This window comes from Bicyclus anynana, chromosome 19, assembly GCF_947172395.1.
Source record: "Bicyclus anynana chromosome 19, ilBicAnyn1.1, whole genome shotgun sequence".
NCBI classification, from domain to species: domain Eukaryota; kingdom Metazoa; phylum Arthropoda; class Insecta; order Lepidoptera; family Nymphalidae; genus Bicyclus; species Bicyclus anynana.
Genome location: NC_069101.1, coordinates 10,959,937 through 10,985,256, shown reverse-complemented (window position 1 = coordinate 10,985,256; position 25,320 = coordinate 10,959,937). Strand labels below are relative to the sequence as shown.

Sequence of the window (25,320 nt, the reverse complement as noted above, 5' to 3'; positions counted from 1 at the left end):
TGGTTGGCTAAAGAAAATGTTTACAAACAATGTAAGTTTAGTCACAGATCTTTTACTCTGGTTTAGTGGTTAACCCATTAGAGGTCAAATGAGAAGTACAAATGATATTTTGAAATAATCTTCACTTACTTATTAAAAAACAAAGAAACAAGCATGAAATTGAAGAAAATACTGAAAAATATTAGATTTCATGAAATTACAGGGGTGTGCACAACTGAGTACAATGACCGCTTATGTATAAAAATTTTCAAAATACGCTTTATCAACACAAAGTGTTTTGAGACACTTCTTACATTACCAGCGCACTCTTACATGACAAAAGACACACTGCAGCGGTCTTTCAGTTTTGATGGGGTGACCTATTCATAGAATAGTACTCATTGATCGTTACTAGTATCAAAATTCATTACATATAAAAGCCAAGAATTAGCATCGGACAAATCGAATATGTAAGTAAATAACACCCACCACCACTTTTTACCATGAACAGCAATTCTGTATAACGAGATAGACTCGTCAAGTTCATCAACGCCACCTATATTTTTGTTGTAAGTTTGAAATAAATGTGGTATCGCTACGTCTGTTTTCTCCCACTATTTTGGACTCCGTCGCTTGACAGTCCCTTATGGTTCTATGGTGTCGTACTTAGTTGCCATTATACATACACTATTATCGTTGCATTATCTTTTATCATAAGATGTTGCTGCTAAGTTGTTGTCAACAAGATGAAGGTTTCTTTTTATATCCCGGAACGTACGTCTTGATATAGATTTGGCGACGAATTCCAAGCCTATATCTTCATCTAGAGACCAGTACATTGCTTCTTGGGGTAACTTGTGATATCCAAATACGAGATTTTCTATATAATATAATCATATCAACAATCTTTTCAAATATTTGTATAGGCCCCTTAGCTCTTCACAAATCCCATTTTTCCTATCACTGACTTTGGCATTTCCGCCAGATTGGCATCGGATTGGATTGGCGGGTAACATCTTGTCGTCTTCTTTTTGACGCCAGTTCATCATCACTATCGTCGTTACTGCCATCTTCGGGATTCGTAAATACCTCTATAGTATGAGGTACATCATGGGGCATGAAACACCCTGCTATATCTTCCTCGGCACCTTCCTCTTCATCAGTCAATGTGCTTGGATCGGGTGGTATGATAGCAAAATCACTTTCATCGTCATCACTATTTCGTAAAACACCATCAACAGCTGCCTCGAGCCCTATGTAGTAGCATTCTCGAGGTGTAAATTGTTGTTTATTTATTACAAGGAATATGTAAACTAAACCAGTTATTTTACTTACGTATGTTGTCATTGTACGCAAACGCGTACAGTACAATTTGTATGACCCTATTTTCGTTGTAGTTGTAAATAACTTATTGTATTCTAATTCAAATCTTACTTTGACATCTATTTTCTACTAATGTTATGAAAAAACAAACTTTTTATCGATGGTTATGAAAAAAAATATAATATCATTCACTTACGTGCACAACGTTTCCGTGATGCAACTTCAACTGACACTATTTATCAAAAAATGTCAGACTACCCGCATAATGTTTAACAAAATATCTAAACAGTTTTATAATAAAGTAAAATTATATGATTACCCTACTTAACTTTCCGAGTTCTACAATCTACGCCTATGGATATGTCTGTACTCAGTTGCGTACAGTGACCTCAAATGGGTTAAATACAACTAAATACACTGAATTAGTATAATTTTGTAATACTTAAGTAGGTATTAGATTATGGCAAAACTTTGCTTCATAAGCCTCAACTTTATTAAAAATCTAATAAGTAAATCTCCGCTTAGTCAATCAAAGTTCTATATTCTATATTCTTCATCAAATCGTCTTCGTGACTAGTTCGCAAGTAAAATCTAGTCAGTCATAGAAAAGTTGGAAACCCATTATCATTACAAATATTTTGCAGTTTTGGGAATCTTACCCAACCTTGGAGGCAGAAGGCAAGAAAAGCCTTGGAAGGATTGTTGTGAAAATTACGCTGATACTTGTACATAATATGATCGTATTATGTACATATTATATTACAGATATTTCGGTAGTAAATACATTCCAATTCAGCACGTACTAAGGTATCCGTTACAGACGCTGTACCATATCAAGTACATCCAAATCAATCTCATTTCGAAATGCTATTGCAAATGCACGGAACGCTTGATCGATGACATATCGTATGACATGTCGGCGAGACTGTGCCTGTGACCGTTTGAGGAGTTCAAAGCTTACGCATATCTCGATAGACATATGCATTCAATGTGTAGATAGACATAATCACAAAAACAAATATTATCTCATATCTTAGCCACGACAACCATTAAAAAACTAAAGACATACTAAATTACTTAGTCCAAAATAATTTTGGACGCTTGTAAATAATTTTCAAACCAAAAGTAATACTTGCCAGCTAAATTTCAAAGGGCTTCTATTTTCAACTGCACATAATATTATATGCTTCATATTCAACATAAAATATTTAACACGATAAACTTGACAAATATTCGATTGCAAAATTTGCATTTGTCTATAGTCAATATTCTGAAAATGCTTCAATATCCGAATTGAAACGAGCGTCGATAGAATGTAAATTTTTCGTGGAAAACACTAAAACAAAGTAAATTGTAATTAAATTATTCATTCATTCAATTTGCAATAGTATAATATGTTAAACAAAGCTGTTCATTGTACATCATGACAGCATGTTTTTTAACACATGCCCATGCCCCGCGGTTTCACCTACGTAGTTCCCGTTCCCGTGCGAATACTGCGATAGAACATAGCTAATGACTTGGTAATGACTTGGTTTCTATTGGTATTAGATAGATTATTCTACAAGTACACAAACTTTACTTCTTTATAATATTACTATTATTTCATAATCATCATCATTATCGACCCATACTCGGCTCATTGCTAAACTCGAGTCTCCTCTCAGAATGAGAGGGGTTAGGCCAATAGTCCACCACGCTGGCTCAATGCGGATTGCGGATTGATGCGGAATTAAGAAAATTCTCTGGTATGTAGGTTTCCTCACGATGTTTTTCCTTCACCGTTTAAGACACGTGATATTTAAAATTTCATAAAATGCACACAACTGAAAAGTTGGAAGTGCCCTCGACCGGATTCAAACCCACACCCTCCGAAATCGGAGGCAGAAAACATATCCACTGGGCTATCACGACTACTATTATTTATAAAGCTCCAAATGTATAAAAAATTAGTATATCGCGAAAATCAATTACCGTAATTGATTTCCCAAGTTAAATTATATAAATGACTCGACACTTTCAAATGGTAGAATGATGCACTTGCGTCGAGTCATTTATTACGATCAAGATCATTTCTTGCATAATGCAAAACAATACAGTACTGATGCATTCGAAAGTATTTTTTTATGGAAGGAAAGTAGATTTCTCTACACGATGTTACTTTGAGCGGTGCTCTGTAATACTAAAAGTAGTAAACTTTTACTCTATTCAACAAATGATATCATGATCTTTATTTAACCAATGATATAATTATTATTATACATAACACTTAATGCTTTCACTTCATAATATTTTAGTGATTAGTACCAAATATCGTTATAATATAAAGTGTAATTCAAAACTAAGTAAGTCATTACGAAGATTTTTCGTTGCATGATTCGTATTTTGACGTAGGTACCTATAAAAATCATCCATTTTATTATTTATCTAATTTACAGTAAACTCTACTAATATTATAAAGCTGAAGAGTTTGTTTGTTTGTTTGAACGCGCTAATCTCAGGAACTACTGGTCCGATTTGAAAAATTCTGTCAGTGTTAGACAGCTCATTATAAAGGAAGGCTATATTATATTATCCCAGTATTCCTGAAACACGCGGGTGAGAAAAAGAGGCCTGAAGCTAATAGTTGTTTTCAACACAGTCAAAATAAGTAATATTTTTTTAAGCTTATCTGTTTTTTTTTTGAGAAATCGAAGTTATCATCATAATAATTTTTTTCCTATTAAAATTAGGTGAAGATTCTCTTAAAGTTGTCATACTCGTGAGAGATGAGAATAACTCTAGGAAAAAAATGTATTGAATTTATTTTAATGCAAATATAATCTTAATTTAAATCCATAAATTCATCTGGTTTCACAAATAATTTCGACGAAACGAAAAGTTTACTTCCAAAATACCCCGCGCGAACCTCCTTACCAAATTGTTTTAAATTACGCAAATTTTTGGCTGGTGGAGGCTTCGGCCGTCGCTAGTTACCACCCCACCGGCAAAGACTGTACCGCCAAGCGATTTAGCGTTCCGGTACGATGTCATGTAGATACCGTAAAGAGTGTGGATTTTTATCCACCTTCTAACAAGTTAGCCCGCTTCCATCTTAGACTGCATCATCACTTACCATCAGGTGAGATTGTAGTCAAGGGCTAACATAAAGAATAAAAAAAAAATTGTATATATTACATACAAAATGTCCAATTTATAAATACGATCATATATAAACGAGATCGAATTTATAAGAACAAGATTTCCGCGCTGAAGAAATCAAGAATGCGCGACGTATTTTCGGATACTGCACCCAGAAACGGATCGATCTACCAACACTATAAATAAAAGCATGCAGCGCGACTCGACCCACTTGTGAAGTTTACCAGGATTCTATCGAAACCCGAAACTTTCGACTGCTGGTGAAAAGTATCTGGAAAACTGCTTTTATACGACGTACGAGTTGGATAGAAGTTTTAACCGACGCGACGAGTGAAGGCGATTTTCAACAACCTACGTGTTATGAGCCGTGATAGCCCAGTGGATAAGACCTCTGCCTCCGATAGCGGAGGATGTGGGTTCAAATCCGGTCGCGGGGTGTGCATTATAAGAAATTAAATATCACGTGTCTCAAACGGTGAAGGAAAAACATCGTGAGGAAACCTGCATATCAGAGAATTTTCTTAATTCTCTGCGTGTGTGAAGTCTGCCAATCCGCATTGGGCTAGCGTAGTGGACTATTGGCCTAACCCCTCTGATTCTGAGAGGAGACTCGAGCTCAGCAGTGAGCCCAATATGGGTTGATAACGAACGAAAGTGTTATGTGATTTTTTTTATTCTTTATAAGTTAGCCCTTGGCTACAATCTCACCTGATGGTAAATGATGATGCAATCTAAGATGGAAACAGGCTAACTTGAAAAGATTATAAAAAAAATTGTGCCAAAAATCACTAAATAGATATAAATAAATAAATAATAATATAGATGCGAAAGGGGACAGTTTGTTTGTACATATAATAAGTATTAGGTATAAATTAGTTTGTTTGTTTAGAAGCTATTAGCCCCAACTAATCAATCAATTAATCGTCATGAAAATTTAGGTCTGTCAAAGGTACAAAAAAATTACTTTTCGTAAAAAACCACTGAGATTATAAAAAAATATTTCTACACGCAAGCTGTATCACGGGAAATAGCTGATACTTCATAAGACTTCGTGAAACTGAAAGACACAATCACTATTATAATTTAAAAAAAACCGGCTTAACAAAACATTGTACACCAAAAAGCAATACTAAAATCATATTAGATGCTCTCGTATCTACTGATCTGTTTGATCGGTGCTACCGACAATAAAGACAAACTCAATTTTTCATAGCGCGATTAAGACTCGAACCCGAACCATGAAACCGCAATCGCATAGACTAAATAACACACCAAAGAGGCAGTTAACAAATAATGTGAACTTATCTCCCAAACTAATAACAGTCAGTCAATATAAATAGGCATTGTATTCTAAGGCAGAAAATCCGAAAGTTATTTCAAACTACTAAAGTTACTCCGTCTGACCCAGTTCTGATGAACAAACACCATATGTGCCTAATCTACGTTGCCCAACGGGAGAACATGGTAAACACACAAGAAAAACAACCAAGTCCTGATTATCTATTAATGACACAGATTTATGGCGCATAATGCATAGTTTAATGGGCCAATGTACTATAAACGTAAGGAAACATTAAAATTATTAATGGGTAGTAACTTTTCTTTTTTTTTCTAATAAATATATTTTATATATTTATTGGATGCTCCCATTTATTCGTATAACGAGTACCTACAACTTATTAAAATGAAAATTGAAAAAATTACACTATGGTGGACATTTTTGAACATCGTTCATCCCTAATTCTAATCTCAATGAATCGAAGCCTACAGGTTATATCATTCATCATCATTATCAACATATATTCAGCTCACTGCTGAGCTCGAGTCTTCTCTCAGAATGAGAGGGTTTAGGCCAACAGTCAACTATGCTGACCCAATGCGGATTGGCAGACTTCAGACACGTAGAGAATTGAGAAAATTGTTGGATAGGTGACTATTTAACGTGCTTTATATAACCTATGAGAGAGGTGATAGCCCAGTGGATATGACCCCTGCCTCTGATTCCGGAGAACGTGGGTTCGAATTCGGTCAGGTTTGCACCTCCATTCAAACTTTTCAGTTGTGTGCATTTTAAGAAATTAAATATCATATGTCTCAAACGGTGAAGGAAAAACATCGTGAGGAAACCTGCATATCAGAGAATTTTCTTAATTCTCTGCGTGCGTGAAGTTTTGGCCAGCGTGGTGGACTATTGGCCTATCCCCTCTCATTCTGAAAGGAGACTCGAGCTCAGCAGTGAGCCGAATGTGGGTTGAAAATGATGAAATAATGTCGAACTCTTTTGCAATAATATAATTTAAATGGTAAGATACTTTAAAATGCATACAACTTTTGTGGTTTTAAGCAAATAATTACGAGACCAATGGTATCCTTATATGGTTGACACTTGACATCCAGTCGACCCGCGCAAATACATTTTTTATCTGCGTTTTTATACCAACCGCTAAGGTGTGGAACGCCCTTCCGGCGTCCGTGTTTCCTGCCTGTACCTGAGTACTTTCAAAGTAGTGAATAGGTTGGCTTGTTGATAAGCGAACACAAACGTATGGCTAATCATTGGTTTCAAGATATATTGTCTTCCCGCACCAGGTGGACTGACGACATCAAGCGAGTCGCAGGGATTCGCTGGATGCAGGTGGCTCAGTATCGTGATATTTGGAAGTCCCTACAAAGGCCTATGTCCTGCAGTGGACGTCCATCGGCTGATATGATGATGATGATGATGATGATGATGATGATGATAATGATGATGATGATGATGATGATGATGATGATGATAATGATGATGATATTGCCTTGTCTCAGTTACAAGTAAGTAGTAATTGTGTTGTCAATTTTAAGTAAGTAGTAGTTTAAATAGGATAATAACGATGGTATTAACATATTGTTTTTATAGACCAACAAGCCTGCGCTTCAGATTTTCAAAAAATATATATGAAGTCAGTTTTTTCATATTATACCGAGGAAAAGAAAAAGAAAATGCTTTTTATACCTTGAAACCCGCCAAAGCCACCACGGTTAACTTCATAATTGGCTACGATACTTAACTATGGTAGAACCATGGGCTGACAAGCTTTCAGCCTTCATAAAATGAGGTATATCTACCTATTGCAGGCTTTCATTCTATATATACTAATATTATAAAAAGGTAAAGTTTGTAGTATTGGGGGGGTAATCTTTATCTCCTGAAACGATTTTGAAAATTCTTTTACCACTAGAAGGCCACGTTATTTGTGAGTATCATAGGCATATTTTATCCCCATATTCTGATGGGAACGAGAACTACGCGGGTGTCGGCTGGTTACTGAATAAACAAAATTTGAGTTTCGAGTTTGAATGGGCACCGATATCGAATGCGTTTTACCAATTGGGTAATGTACAATTGTGAAGGTCAGACGGCTGTATTGTGTTACAGTTGAACTAACATACTGAATGTTTGCCCCAATAGTTCTGCAATCGAGGATATTGACCATTTGATCCGCAAATCTATTTTTTTATTATTATTTACACCTGATGGTAAGTGATGATGCAATCTAAGATGGAATCGGGCTAACTTATTAGGAGCCTATGTGTTAATCCATGCTATAATATATCTCAATACCAAATTTCAGCTAATTCGGTTCAGTAGTAGAGGCGTGAAAAAATAACAAACATTCATATCATGAAAATCGCAAATATCGCAAATTTAGGGAAACCATGGATCGGGATAAAAAGTAATTCAGTGTTAATTCAGAGTAAAATCTATTTACATTCCAAATGGGTCAGAAGTAGCGGCGTTAAAGAGTAACAAACATCCAAACACCCATACAAACTTTCGCGTTTATAATATTAGTAGGATTTTCAACTCGACCACTTGACTGCAGCTGTAAGGTTTATCAACATCAATTGCTCAAAGTAGTGGCAAATTAGTGCAATACTAAATCACTCGTCATTCCCCGCTTGTCCCCAATAAATCATGATGCTAATTCGCCTAACTGGCCCACAAGCGAGCCTATAAATACCGAAATAAATTCAAACACAGGATTTAACTAAGTAAATTACGACGGAACTGTTTGTTCAAAGTGTTTAAACGGTACATAAACTTAACAATTACAGATACAAATAGCGTGTAAAAATACCTAAATGTGTAGACTGTTGCATGGCTATGTTCATTAATTAAGATCCAGCTTGCTAATTTAACTTTAAATTAATATTCGAAAACTTACTTTAAAAATACCATTAATTTAGTTATTTTATTTATTTTAGTTAGAATGGTAACTTTACTTTCTTCACACTTTTTGCATCCTATTAAAGAAAGTAGATAATTACATTTAAATTACCTATTAGGAGTTAAAAGAAATGATCGTTTAGGTATTATCGTTATTCAAGCCCGCCAACCCGTATTAGAACACTGTGGTGGGTTTAGGCTTCACACCCATAACAATGGAGGCAGGACTCTAGTATGCGCTTAAAATGAGCTGTAAATTCAAAATTCAAAATTCAAAATTCATTTATTTCAAGTAGGCTCAGTTTACAAGCACTTTTGACACGTCAGTTGACTATTTGTAAAGATTCTACCACCGGTTCGGAAGGCAGGTTCTGCTGAGAAGATACCGGCAAGAAACTCAACAGTTGCTCTTTTGAAAAAGTCATACAGTATTACAATTTACATTTGATAACAATTAAATTACAATTTCTTATAGTTTTATTTCCTGTGTGAAGGTGGAAGCTGATCCAATGGCCTCCAAGCACCTTTGTCGTTAAGGAACTCATCAATAGTGTAGTAACCTCGACTAAGTAAATGTTTTTTAACACATTGCTTAAAGTTGTGCATTGGCAGGTCCATCACAGTCTTGGGGATCTTGTTATAGAAGAGTACACCCAAACCCACAAAAGATTTTTTAACTCTTTGGAGACGATATGCAGAAATAACTAACTTATGCCCGTGTCTAGTAAGACATGATAATGAAATTATCAGCTTATTTTAAACAGAAAATTAACAGGAACAGCATCTATAATTACCTTTCGCTAACGACTAATCATCTCAAAATCATGAGAGCCGTGATAGCCCAGTGGAAGGAAAACATTTTGAGGAAACCTGCATACCAGAGAATATTCTAAATTCTCTGCGTGCGTGAAGTCTGCAAATCCGCATTGGGCCAGCGTGGTGGACTAAGGGCTAACACCTCTCATTATGAGAGGAGACTCAAGCTCAGCAGTGAGCAGAATATGGGGTGATAACGAACGACTTTTGTTTGAATTGTCAGGTATTGACAACATTTGTACAATTATTAGGTCTTAGACAACAACGTCTAGTAAGACTTAGACAACAACATACAAAATTACTTAGGAAAAACACTTTAATATCAGTGTAGCACTAAATCAGTCCTCGTTCCATACTCGTTCCAATATATCACGATGATTCTTAACATGGCCACAACGGGCGGCCAAAAATAAATCCGGCAGCGATACACGTAATACATTTCTATGTAACTGTTTATACGAGGGAATAAAATCTATTACTTCAGATAAAACCCGATGTTTGAACTTTTTGAAATAAAACCCATTTGTTTGAACGCAAATGGTTGTTTTATTTAGATTGATACTAATCCTGCGCGTTACGTGTGGAAATATTTAAGGTCAAACGTTTAAAATCCAAGGTTTGGATTGACGTTCCTGATTTTATATTTGAACATTGCCTTCTTATAATAAAAGGACGCACAATCATGTAAAAAATTTCACTTTAAAACTGTCCAATTTTGGTTTGCCAGTTTTAGGATTATTGGTAAAGAAAATTAAAATCTCTAATTCAGGGCAATATCAACCTTATGGATTGAGTTTAAGATTGAATTTGCAAATGCGACTACTTGAATTGAGTGCCAAGAAGTTGTGTTTGGTACTCATTTTTTGTTCGCTGATTGTGCATCCACTTTTTAATAGAAGATCGATGTATTTTAATATTAAAAACAGTTTTGTTTTGTTTTTCAACAAAGTAATTTTCAATAATTGATATAGCTGTAGCTAGAAGATTTTGCTGCAGCTGTGAGATGTTTTTTTTTTACTCTTATTTAACTGCAGGTTATGAAAGGATTCTATAATAAGGTTCATAATATAACTAAACACTTACAAGAGAGGGTTTATAGTTATGATGAATACATAGTATTCAGTAAGTTGATACAACATTGTATGTAAATTATATGAGACCACATTGTTTTTTCCTCTTTTATCCTGTCACAATCTGCATTGTCTCCTGTCTGCATGTTTCTCAGAACCATGTATTTGCTTCGACAGTATTGAATCATTCGACACCTGATCAATAAAATGGGTTTAACTAATTTGTTCATATTAATTTTTATACATTTTCGGAAAATTGTAGTAAACAGTAGCCTATGTGTTAGTTCAGCGTAAAATTTCACACAGTTATTTGTCAGGTCAACTGCCTCCCCCGAAACGGTAAAATTAAGCATTATAATGTGCATTCAGAGTGTAGTATTTCATCATCATCATCATCATCATCATCATCATCATCATCATCATCAGCTGATAGACGTCCACTGCTGGACATAGGCTTCTTGCATGGACCTTGAGCCGCCAGCATCCAGCGGGTCCCTGCAACCCGCTTGATATCCTCGTTCCACCTAGTGGAGGGTCGACCAACACTGCGCTTTCCGGTGCGGGTTCATAAAAAGATGTGCGTGAGTCAGCGACTAGGTAGATTTTATACTTGGGCTGTAAAAGACTTTATTAACTCTGGTTAGGAGGCTGTCACATGACACAATATCGTTTTGATTTTAATGACGTCACGAGTAGGTTTACCTTTTCTTTGAGAACCAAAAGCTAATAAAATCCCACACGAATTGTGGTAAAGCCGCTAGAGTTAACTAAAATAAACTTTGTACAAAAGGAAATAAAGTTCAAAATTAATTAAAATAATAGTTACGTTCTAACTTAAGAGTCCTTAACCGCAAATTATAGTGTCGAAAACTGGACAGACCACTTCAAACAAAGGGAGACTCCGTTGAGTCATATCATAATTTATTATGTTTATATTTACCTTAAAATTAAAATTATGTAATTTCCTTAATATTATTATTACTAGCGGACGCGGTCACGCTTCGCTTTGAATTATGTGCGCTTTTTCCTTACTCCTATCCTACCCTTACCCTACCCCTACCCGACAAATATACCATACAAACTTCCACCCCCCATTTTAGGGAAGTGGGGGGTTTGAAAGAGACAAAAAGTAGCCTATGTATCTCCATCCTTTCAACTATCTCCACTTAAAATTACGTCAATTCGTCGCTCCGTTTTGCCGTGAAAGACGGATATACAAACAGACAGACAGACAGACACACACACACTATAACATTAATATACATTATCAGCCAATGGACATCCACTGCTGGACATAGACCTCTTGCTTTGACCCCCAAGCACAACAGTCTCTAGCCGTCAGCATCCAGCGACTCCCTGCAACCCGCTTGATATCCTCGGTCCACTTAGTGGGGGGTCGACCAACACTTAACTTTCCTTTGCTGAGTCGCCATTCCAGCACCTTAGGACTCCTACGTCCATCGGCTCTTCGGACTATGTGACCTGCCCATTGCCACTTCAGCTTCGCGACGCACTGAATTAATAAATGAATGAATAAATGAATCACTGAGCTATGTCAGTGACTTTAGTTCATCTGCGATCGAATCAGAAATAAGGAGATCCTTATTTCTGATTCGATCACGAGGCTGTTACAAAGAAATTATATTTATAATTTGTTAAATTTGATGATTCAAGTCGCGATGGAGATAAAATATTATTATTAAATACCAATTCTAACCTCATGGAACTACAAACGAGAGAGAGTAAAGCAAATCTACTTACAATAAACTAATTTGAATTTAAACTACATACCAATTTACGTTTTAGTGCGATAACACTAGATTCAAATAGCAGAAATATCCTACTAGATCCTACAATAAGCAATGCTGGCCGTAGCTGGTAATAGCACGACTATTAGTATCAGAACACTGATTGGAAGTTACAGCACTGTTTAGTTCATTGACACTAATAGGCGAATCGCTAATGTAGTACAAGAGCTTACCGTCATAATATTTACTGCAAATTGTGCATCATAAAGTCATTATTTTGCTAATGTTAAATTGAGTAATTCAAAATTAATTTAACCATTATTATTTTTTTTTTACGTAAAATTGTTATCTAAACTACCTAATAGTAAAAGTTTGGTTGAATACTCTAATATTAGGAAAGGTTCGAATTGTTTTTTTTTGCGTTTGATAGTTCGTTCATCGAGGAAGGCTTTAGGCTACTACATACTATTACGCTACGACCTATAGAGATTTTAGGCTACATACTATTACGCTACGACCTATAGAAATGGAGCATTAATGAATGGCTTATACGAATAAAATATGTCTTGAAAGTTTTCGTAAAAATATTTTAGTTGAAATTAAGATTTTGCTTAGGCTGCTTCTTTTCAATTGCTGTTATAAATATTGTTTCCACTAATTAGTTTACTGATGTTAATCTTCTTATGCATCGATTAGACGAAATAATAATGAAGATTAAAACAATTACAATTAAAACGATGTTTATCAATCATTATAAGTTATTAGGCTATGTACATAGATTAGCATTTAAACGTTAGTTTCAAGATCTTTATTAAACACCGTAATGGAAAAATTTCTCATATGTACCAAGAACAAAACACGTAATATCAAAAAAAAGTGACTTTGATTCGTCTGCGGATCTCCTCATTTCTGATTCGATCACTCAGATAAATTCCAAGCATAGCTCGCTCCATAGCCCGCTAAGTGACTTTGAGCCTTCAAAAAAAAATACATACAGCCGAACGTAGAACCTCCTCCTTTTTGGAAGTCGGTTAAAAATAGTTAATATGGGTCTCGTCGTGATAACTCTACTTCGTGGGCTTCATTCATTCAATTTATTGGTTGTAATTTTTTTTTATATTTTAATTGTGTTATTTTTCTTTTTAATTTTTTTTTATGGTCTCCATATTTAAGTAATAATAATAGGGGTATTTTTCTAAGTTTACGATAACCTTGAGTAAGTATTTAAGTAGATACCAAGATGATTAAAAAAATTCACATGTCGCGTTTCTGAGAAAATATAACTACTAAATTTGGCTATAGCACTGGCACTGATTTTAATAAACTACAAAGAAAGTTTTTTCCCATTTTGTAACCTTCGCAGTATTTGCGAGCAAAAAACTTGTACACATCTTTAATTGTATGTAAGTAAGTGCTCTGATTGGCATATTGACTGAGTGAACAGTTCGATTCTCATAATGAATAGCTTTTTTGTACCTGTGTTTATCTAGCTCGATGAATGTTCAATGATTTATGTATATTAATTATCTTGAACGGTGAAGCGGTGATAGACTAGTGAAATGAGTGTTTGATTTTAGTTCGGGATATGGAGGGATCAATTTCAGTTTTTTTTTTTGCTTTCTGTGCAAAGTTTTAAGGAATTAATTATAATCAATGGCTTCATCAAAGGAAATGTATGTCTGTCAGGAAATCTGTTTTGCGAAATTTTTCACCCACAAATACACTTTTTTGTTTTTGTGTGGTTAGATTAGTTTTAAGGAATTAATTATATTTATTTGCTTCATTAAAGAAAATATCGATAGGAAGTTTTACATTAATATAAACTTTCTGACGAAATTTTTAATCCAAAAATACATGTACAACAAGAAGCCTCTATTTTTTTTATACTATTATAGCACATATTACTTTTTGATACGGTAATAGGGACCAATATATACTATAATTATAGTTCGTTCTCAAGTGGTAGGTATGTATAGGTATAAAATACACAATGCATACATAACAAGAAAGTTTTCAATTATTGAACAAAAATATCGACACCTAAATAACTTGCGGTTGAATAGAATAGAAAACGTTTCCAGATGAATTCTTGTAGCTTATGCCAAATCGCATGTAAACTAACACGTCTGGGCATATACGACTACTTATCGGTGAAATAAATGCAGTTTAAATAACGTCTAGACGCGACTAAGACCGAAGTAAAAGGAATTCTATTTTCTTTGAAAATACAAAGTATAGCTAGTGAAACTCAATAAAGAAAATATCGGTCTTTGTGGGAATTCATTCATAAAATTTAAATATGCGCATTTGCATACGAGTTTAATGTACCTACTTAAATATATTTTACCAAGTAAATCCACATTTAGTGTCATGGGCTCCTTAACAATTATTATGATATTTTCTTTAAAAACTGTATTGATGGATGTCGTACTAGATTAAATAATATTCGCTCCTTTATTAAGGATACTTTTTTCGTACTATTTTATTTGCCTAAATAGTACCTAGTTCAGTAGGCTTATCTATCTTATCTTAGTTTAGTAAGGTATCTCTTTAGGCAGATACTAGATATTATAAGTAGTAGAAGTCCCGTCAAAATAAGTTTAGAGAGATTCAGAGATTAGCCCACTGAACTACTTTTTAGACAGATATGTTATTGTAGATAACTTGTAACATTGAGAGTTAATAAATAAAGAAGTTTCAAATATTGTCTGCCTATTCATTTATTGTATTTTAGACTACATATCTATATTGATTCAAGTATTTTTCTATGTTTCTAGAGCGTATTAAGTAGCGTGTACATTGATTCAATTCATACAAATGCTTTAAACTCATACGATATCACAAACTCTCACAAGTGATATACTCCATATCTACAAGTATGATTTCTATACAGATCGGTGATATTTTCCCACATAAATCGGCCTACAATAAGTTATCAAGAAATCTTGTATTAGTAATTACGAGCATGCTGTGGGAGTCATTCAATGGTACACAATTAGTGGAGAAATCTGTATGAAGTTTATATGAACATCACTTAAAGATAAACGTATACTTAACTAGTTATTAGAAGGCTCAAAGTCACTCAGCGGGCTATGAAGCGAGCTATGCTTGGAGTTTATCTGAGTGATCGAATCAGAAATGAGGAGATCCGCTGACGAACCAAAGTCACTGACATAGCTCAGCGAATCGCGAAGCTGAATTGGCAACAAGCAGGCCACATAGTTCGAACAACCTATGGGGTCCCAAGGTGCTGGAATGGCGACCCTGCACCGGAAAGCGTAGTGTTGGTCGATTCCCCACTAGGTGGACCGGGTGGTGAAGCGGGTTTCAGAGAGCCCCTGGATGCTGGCGGCTCGAGACCGTTGTGCTTGGAGATCCATGCAAAAGTACGTCTATCGGCTGATAATGATGAATGAATGATGATGATACTAGCTGTAGGCGTAGCCAGCGTCTTCATCCGCATAAAATTGCTAAATTCCTATTAGGTTTTGCTTCATCATCATCATCATTATCAATTGATTGACGTCCATTGCTGGACATTAACCTCTTCGAAGGATTTCCAAACATGGTCTCAAGCTAACTGACAACGACTTGATGACATTACTTTATAAACACCAACAAATTAAAATTACAGTTCATAATTCCTTCCATAAAAACCTTCTAACCTTGAGAAGTACCTAATAGACGGGATTAAAATGTCAGTTGTAATTTTGTTATTTAAATAAATGTTTTAATACGACTAGCAGAGTAAAGAATTAATGAAATAAAATGTTTTAAACACGTAAAAAACTAATTTAAAACCTGATTAGCCTACAGTTGATTTTAAAGTACCTATAATATATCATACAAGCTACTTAAAGTTTCTAAACATACATTTAAAAAGAAAAACCCACCAGGGTTGTTCTACAATCAATAATTCACTTCCGGAATTAATTTTGGGCCACAATATAAAAACACGGTAAGCGATCGCGTGGCGATTACGATATTTTTGACACCGTATTTACTAAATTCCAACCCTATAACGAGGTAGTAGATGTTTTTTAAGGTAATAAATTTCATGGAGGCAATAAAAACAGCCTGACCTCAATTTGGACGTATTTAGCTAGTTAGTAATAAATGAGCGTACATGAATGTTACTGAAATGTACATTTATATACGCTCATTCATTTTTAATCTGTTAAGGTGGATTATACATTGTACGAGTACACACAACGACTACAATACAGTGTATCTAATAAACTATTTATTAACCTACGGACATAACTTCACTAATCTACATTATTCGAGAATTTCTTTATAGAGCATTGTTTTTAAAAAAATAACTACAGAACTTTTTTTTGTGTGAGAAATTGTGTTGTGGTGTTGTTCCTAAATTGCGAATATTTTCCGTGCTTGTAGACAATCAACAACGTTTCGTCTTAATTGGATGAATGGTTTGAAACAGGGAACATGGAAAGATCCATTTTTATTTACATAAACACCAGTTAACGGACGTTGCGGGTTTCATTGGTACTTTTGTTTACGTTACATGTTACAAATATAGTACGGCTAATTTACGCTACTAGTTTAAGCTTGATATGTTTAGATTTTGTATGCCTATAAGATTTACATGCACTACTTTCATTGTCTTTAATTCTCAAGAACAAACTAACCTTTTAATAATTTTCACTATAATGTAAAAAAAACAATTTAAATTTATTAAAATACTTATTAAAATAAATTATATAAAACATAAATATAAGTACATATTGCGTGCATGTATGTATATTTATTTTCCTGTCACATATTTAACAACGGAAAGATGGAAATCCGTTGGTAGGTACCTAATAATGGGTTTGTGGTCACCGTTAATTATTATTATCGTGTCACATATGTTTTTATTTTAATTAACACAAAGGTTTGTTTTAACTGTATGTTTATTCATTAAAAGCTTAATTTTCGCCACAAATTAAATAAAGCAATGCCCAAACATAATAATTCTGTCAGTTGTCAAACACAGAAATGTCAGCATATGTACAAAATCTCAGAAATAAAAATGGCACCCAAAAACATAAAACCTGCTTACAATGCTTTCTATGAGAATCCTTATATTTTTTTAAGTAAAGCTCGTAATACCATTTCGCTACCTACATCTTATTTAAGCACAAAATGATAATTCAAAACCTTTACACACTAAACCACACATTTTGATCTATTGTTGCTCACAAATGGCATGACAGCTGTTTTCGACACCTGCCAGGACGCAACTGTCGTCATGGCGACCAGTCAGTAAACATAATGTGCGTGCTCCTTAAATTATTATATTGACCATATAGCCCTAGAGACTACCGATCGATTTACAACTAAGGTAAAAAACTATTTATAATCTGATGTAAACGTGAAAGTTTGTATGTTTTATGCAATTACTCCATAACGGCTGAACAGATTTGTGTGAGATTACCCAGAGTTAGATTATAATCTCAAACAACACATATAGGCTACTTTTTATCCTGTTATTCCAAAATAAACAGGATCTACACGATTAAAACCGTGGGACACACCTGGTATAGTAAGATTTTCTCCATGAATTTTTAATTTAACTGAACTAACGTCTAGTTAAATGATAATTCAATCTCTTAGCAGAAAAACTATGTATATATTTTTTTTTAAAATTGCTGAAACATAATCCAATTTTGGGTTTTTTTTTCACTGTCAAAGCTTTATTAAGTGGCTGGCACACAGATTTTTTCCGGTGATTTTTAAAGTGATTTTTTTATATAATATTTAAGCATATAATTATATAAAACGTTCTAACTTAATCCAAAAAATCTTAACCAACCGCATGATGTCATAGCAACCGATGTAGTTTTGTTGACGATGCTCATAAGCACACAGCTCGCAGTGGATTAGATACGAAACCTCACCAAACAGCCGTCAAGGTCGGGCCTTGTAACATATACGAAACACGACACGACTTATCGTCTACTAGCTGACGCGCTGCGGTTTCACCCGCGTAGTTCCCGTTCCCGTGACAATATTAGGATAAAATATAGCCTATGACACTCACAGATAAGGTATCTTTATTGTGGTTCAAGAATTTTCAAAATCGGTTCAGTAGATCCAGATGTTAACCACCACAAACTTTACCTCTTTATAACATTAGTATAGATCGCTTCATAGATGCAAAAAATCACTGCCTACCCGAACTCTATACAAACTTGACAAACAACATGTTGGATCAAAAAATTCATAGTTGGACAAGGAATTTTCCAATTTTTACTTGTAATGCATACCCTAGTTAAAAATCTTATGCACGCCACTGGTATAGATATAATATACTTTTACATTATACACCAATTTAACGTGTATATAGATTTATACAGAACGTTTGGACATCTCAGAACATGATTTAACACATTAGAAATGCCAAAAGTATTTGTTTTCCAAAAACTAGAACAGTTGATAACTGAGACGAATCTAAATTAACACACATGACAAATGAGCGTGCTAATGATGATCGTACACTCTCAAAAGACATGCCGACGATCAAACCCCATCCAGTTGGGTAAAAATGAATTTACGAACAGTCAAAATGTATTAAAAAACAAAAAATAATCGATTTATGTTGTATATCAAAAATGGTATGTATTAACTATTTATTAAATTACTTACCATTGCAGTTATAAGTAATTTCAATAAGTCTTTAGGATATTTACTTATATTACTTTAATACCTAATTATAGACCAATTACAATTACAATGTAAAAACCCAAAATTATGAACCAATGAAATGCGTCAATCGGTTTATTTTAATATTTTAAAACCAATTTCCTCTAACGAAAATCATTAATAATATAATAATTATATTATTACGTAGCTGTTTATTTATTTACAACCAATTATTAATTGTGGTTAAGAATTAAAACCCAAACCCAAGAATAATCAAATAGAACTAAGTCAAGGAATTTTAGTGATATGTATTGAGGTAATGTAATGTGTTATGTTTACAAAGTACGTAACATAATGCTAGCCAGTCCCCATCCAATATATCCACATGCCTGCAGCGCTAATGTCAAGCCATCCGATAAAACTGATCGTGTATTGGTCGCGATGTGCATGACATCATGCAGATCAACACACGATCAGTTCCTTCAAGCACGATCAGATGCCTCCTCATATAGCTCAACAGTAAGAGCGGTCGGACTCATCACCGAGGGGTGGTGGTTCGATCCCCACCCCGTTGGTCTATTGTAACCACTTCTAATACAGTCTTTCCCGACTAGTTGGAGGGAATGGGAATAATAGTCATATTAAAAAAAAATGTTCTTTTAAAAAAAAAAATTAAAAAAAACATTTTTTTTTTCTTTTGAAATTAAATTTCAAATAGTAATCCTACACCACCGACCCGCATTAGTACATATAAGCTAACCTTGAAAGACAGAACCCGATGATATTATTACAAAATGAAGACGGATATTCAAGTCGTGTTTAGCTTAGGTGTGTTTAAAATGTATTTAGGTGGTGATAAGCAGCGCGGAACAGAAACTGGTTATTCACAGGAGGGACTATATCCGGTGGCTAAGGATGCCACATGCTAATTTTCGTGTCAGTTTTCTTTTGCGTGTGAATATCATGAATAAAACGTATAGGGTTGTGACTATGAATTATTGCAGTTTCCTGCTATATTCAAACGGGTCTCTAAACTGCACTCTTTTAAAAAAAAATGTGTGAGTCACAGCTCAGCACATGGGTCTCGAAATTGTAACTTAACGTATGTTCGTTAAGTTACAATTTCGATATCGTAAAACTACAAAAACGACGTTATAAAACCAAAGATGATGCTCTGTTACAGGCTATGATTTTGCACTTAAATCATCTACAGATATAGATTTTTTTTTATTCTTTACAAGTTAGCCCTTGACTACAATCTCACCTGATGGTAAGTGATGATGCATTCAAAGATGGAAGCGGGCTAATTTGTTAGAAGGAGGATGAAAATTCACACCCCTTTCGGTTTCTACACAGCATCGTACCGGAACGCTAAATCGCTTGGCGGTACGTATTTACCGGTAGGGTGGTAACTAGCCACGGCCGAAGCCTCCCACTAGCCAGACTCAATCAAGAAAACCTCAATCGGCCCAGCCGGGGATCGAACCCAGGACCTCCGTCTTGTAAATCCACCACGCATACCACTCAAAATACAGAATCATATACATTAGACTTGTAGACATTATTTATTGTAAATGTTAGCCATAAAATGGAACATCACTAATCGCACAAAACTTAAAAAGACACATCGCCGTTCAAATAATAAATATATACAATTGATTCCTAATTCAACTAGGCTAAAATATTATGACGGGAGTAAATACTACAATAGTAAAACAGACTGATAATGTAAGTAAAACATTCAATAAAACACAGTAATTTTGAAATCACAGAAAGACACTTAAATTTTAGTTTATACAGGATGATTCGGTCTTTAGTGCGGATATTTTTTTTCGTGGTTCTGTATCATTAATAGAATATAAATCTACAAACAGTTCGATACATTTTATGTAATTTTTTTTTTAATTTATGTCTCTAAAATAACAAAATAATGTACATATTATTACTAAACAAGATATATTCAGCTTAAAAGTGATCTGGTGACGTCCTTTAGGTATCAAACGAAAATAAAATAAACGCACAATAGGGTGACCCTAAAATTCTGTTCAAAAGTAAATAACTTTAGCTAACGATAATTTTGTTATTTTTGAGTTAAAAAAAAAAGAAAAAATACGTGATCATTAAATTTTGTTTATGTACAAAATATAAAAATATCCGCACTAAAAAAAATTTCTTCCTGTATAATAACAATAAATAAAAACTTGCATTAAATTTGACAACCCTACACGTGTAGTGATTGTAACATGACGCCAAACATTTGTACTCGCCATGTGACATGAAAATTTACTATACAGCAAAATACAGCAAAAATATACCATTATAGTAGGCTGGCCATCTTTATTACCATTAAGTGGACAGCACACAATATTTTTTAACCAGTCTGTGTCAAAAATATGCAAGTAATTTGGCAAAAAAGTGCGCGAAAAATGCGAGGATAATTTTAACGAAGGGCGTAAACAAAGGTTGTTGCCAACACACCCGTAATATCTATTTTTAATGTATTACGCGGCACACGATTATGAAATAAACTGTCTTGGTAAACAACGATGGTAATAAATGTATAATTTCCTCTATAAAATAATATTAACAGATCAGAAAAATGAACATCATTATATGTTTTAGCGTTATACAAAATGTATGGAACTTAAACCTACCACGCTGCTTCAATGTGGGTTGGTGGCTTCTATACATTTTAAAATTAAAAATTATAGATATATGATTTTGTTCTACGCATTTTTAAAAAAAAAGAATATTTGCCATATTTTTTTTTCTATAATATGACCAATATTCCCATTCCCCTCCAACTAGTCGGGAACGATTGTGCTAGGAGTGGGTACGACAATAGACCAACGGGGCGGGGATCGAACCATCGCCTCTCGGTGATGAGTCCGACCGTTCTTACCGGTGAGCTATTGAGGCTTTAAAACCAAGCTGATAAGCTTTTTCAAAACATTGAATGCACGTTTTGAAAGCTTTTGAACCGCCAATATATTTGTTATTGATTCTGGTGATAATGATGAAGATATATCTTAATCTGAGAAGCTACACCCACAACATCAGCCTTATTTTGTTAGTGTTATCATCTCACAATATTATTTAGGACTAGCAAATGACCGCGACTTCTTTCGCATGTGATATTTTTTCACAGATACTGCTGGAACTATGAAAGTATCTATATATCGATTAATACCACACCACATTAAAATCGGTACAGCCATTCCAGAGATTATCTCGGTCGACGGAACAATTTATTATTAAGTCATTTAATAGTAAGTTTCTTAACCATCGCAATCTATACTAATATTATAAAGCTGAGTAGTTTGTTTGTTTGTTTGATTGAACGCGCTAATCTCAGGAACTACTGGTCCGATTAGAAAAATTCTTTCAATGTTAGATATGCCATTTATCGAGGAGGGCTATAGGCTATATATTATCCCCGTTTTCCTACGGAAACGGAAACCACGCGGGTAAAACCGCACGGCGTCGGCTAGTAAAAAATATGTCCTAACTAGGTCACATCAATCTCAACATACAGAACTCTACATAATCAGCTACACAATGCAATTACAATATCTTGATACATACAAAAGTTACATACATTTCCATACAAAGGAACAAAAATAGTTTATTTAAAGTAGTTCTTTACAGGATCCTTTGTAAGTCAACTCTTAAGGTCTGTAAATCGAAATACCGATTCCAAAAATAGATCATACCGAGAATAAGTCTCTTTACAAAAATCAACATGAATGTTGATACATTATGATTTAAATGGCCTAGACAGTTTCCGATATAGGTACACGAAAAAAATATATCACACAAGAATTTAACTTAAATATAAGTAAACATTATTATTTAATAGCATCATTTAAATCTGTTTTAAAACGTTTCTCAGTCATATAAAAGTATGCGTTAATTTAAGTGGCACTCGGACATAAATCACAGATGACATAATTAAGCACATTATTGATACTGTGTAATTTATTGCCGAATTCATGGCCACCGCATATTATTGACCTTAACCGTCGAACAAGCGATTTTAGGAGTGAGCCTGCGAGGGCCAGACATGCCTTATTTTATGAAGGCTGAAGGATTGTCAGCCTATGCTCCTAGTATGCAAGGTAGCCAAATATAGAATTTGGCTCGTGGTGGCTTTGAAAGGTAGCAGTTTATTCAGTATACCTAATTATCCAAGTGTAAGACGTAATTTTTTGATATTTCCTACGGGATAACATGAAAAATCATGTCTCCAGTTGCCTTAGTTTTGTGACAATCCTTCGCTAGATATTCGTCGTCGCCGGGATTTACATGTTCTTTCACTTCTGTACTGAGTCTTATTTAACCCTAATTCTCATTCATATCTGAAAGAAAAATTTACGTTCGTGTCGCGCGCTAACTCTCTGCATGCCTGTCCACAAAACTAAATACTATAAGCAGTTGTTTGCCGTGCGTGACATTAAAATGTGGAATGCACTCCCAACAGACATTCGACAATCAAAATCACTGGATATATTTAAAAAGCTGTCAAATTACACATTATCTTCTTTAATAATTTTTAAAATATGTATATATTTACTGCCATGGCATACTATATTATATTAGTTTATTAAGTTATGTATTTTTATTATTTTATATTTATCTATGTAATCTGGTTTATGTATTACTGAGTAATTATTTGAATGTATGTATTTTATTTATACAACCTGCATTCTCGTGTTTTTGCATTTTCGCTCAATATTCAGTCTATTGAGAATCTGGACACTTGAAAGTTTACCTTCTACTCTATGGTCTAAATTCCATAATTGCCTACCCATGTGTATGTGTACTGTGATCGGGGTGTTGGCCTCTCTCTGTGATATTTATAAATGCCTACCCTTAAGAATACCTATATACTATGTTAAGGGCAAAGGCTGAGAAACAATCAGCCTTTGTAACATGAGGTAAGTCTGGTCACCGCATGCTCTTTGTCCATATTATATTATTATAGTTAGGCATTTCGTAACACTGAGTGCTTTTATAGCGAAAAATCGTTCTGTAATCATTCATTGATAAGATTGGCTGGGATTCAAGGCCATTGGAACATCAATTTGTTCAGTGCAAATATTTACTGTGCGTATCGACCACTTAGTAAGTAAAACAGTGGACGTGCCCTTTCGTTAAACCTGGATAAGACTACAAAAAAAATGTGAACATCAATTTTGAGTGTAGGTATAACATTGCGTATTGATTATTTATTATTTTTGTGGGTCAATTAAGTGTAAATAAAATCATGTATTTTTTTTAAATAAGGGAATATTTGCATACCTTTTTAAATATTAACAATTTTTCTGCTCCCGTCAACTTGTCAGAAAAGACTGCGGTAGGAGTGGTTAGATACATCAGTCCCGCGGGCGGGGATCGAACCACCACCTCTCGATGATGAGTCCGATATAAAGTTGAGTCATTGAGGCTTTGTATTGAAACCATTAGGGAGGAGATTCGAGCTCAGCAGAGAGCCGAATATGGGTTGAGAATGATGATTGAAATCATTAATTACAAAATATAGTTTATCATCTTCTAATTTTAAGTATCTAGATTTCCTGTATATAGTGATTCTAATATCGGGATAAATATATGCTATATATCTGGCTATATACTTGTAAAATAGCTACCTATAGCATTGTCTTTGTAGTGTATACCAGCTTTCCCAAGCTCTTATGATTCAGTTCAATTATTTAGTTCTTTATTTGTAAGCGTTTCCGATAATATAACAACAATACATACAATATTAATTAAGCATAAACTTATTAACTTTGAGGAATTCCCCTAACAAATATGTTATTGTACTACCAGGAATTCGAAAGAAGATAGTAGAGCCATGGCCATCCTTGAAATAAACTAATTAACCGATTTCAAAAAAAGGAGGAGGATTTTCAATTTGACCGTAACTATATATTTTTTTTCTACTTCTACTCTGTTGTTCATAATAAGTTCAATAAAATTAAATACATTACCGAGTCAGGAGAAGGGAACGGAGAGTCTTGCTTATGCGGCGAGTCCTTTTTATGAGGAGAGTCCTTTTTAAACGGATCATTTTTATGAGGAGAGTCCTTTTTAAGAGGAGAGTTCAATGACGGAGGGTCTTTCGAGTTACGCCGCTTATTCAAAATCTCGATAACCAAAGCGTTGAACGAACCACGTCGTCTTGATTGCAACATTTTTAATATAAGTCACTAAACACTGTTCATAAAAAAAAACACTGACCTTTTGAATCACAATAAAACTCACAAACGCGTGAAGCAAAAATATATTACCGAGTTTCGCTTTGCTCGCAATTATTATTGAAAACAAAACGTCCGTCCCATACGAATTGACAGAGGAAAATGGTTTATGAAAACTGGCGACGCATTAC

At 34.4% G+C, this 25,320-nt stretch overlaps 1 protein-coding gene across 8 annotated transcripts in view; it reads right to left on the bottom strand.

The window, feature by feature from the left end:
- The window catches only part of LOC112045107 (rap1 GTPase-activating protein 1), a 391,775-nt gene that overhangs the window by 79,831 nt on the left and 286,624 nt on the right, over nucleotides 1–25,320 (bottom strand). The window contains exon 1 of one of the 8 annotated variants that reach the window (XM_052887389.1): nucleotides 24,923–25,262. The exons of the other annotated variants lie outside the window; for them this stretch is intronic. Within the exon in view, the coding sequence (XP_052743349.1) occupies nucleotides 24,923–25,126 (204 nt within the window). The 5' untranslated portion in view covers nucleotides 25,127–25,262. Of the gene's footprint in view, nucleotides 1–24,922; nucleotides 25,263–25,320 lie in introns of those variants that run through there. 8 annotated transcript variants of the gene reach the window in all.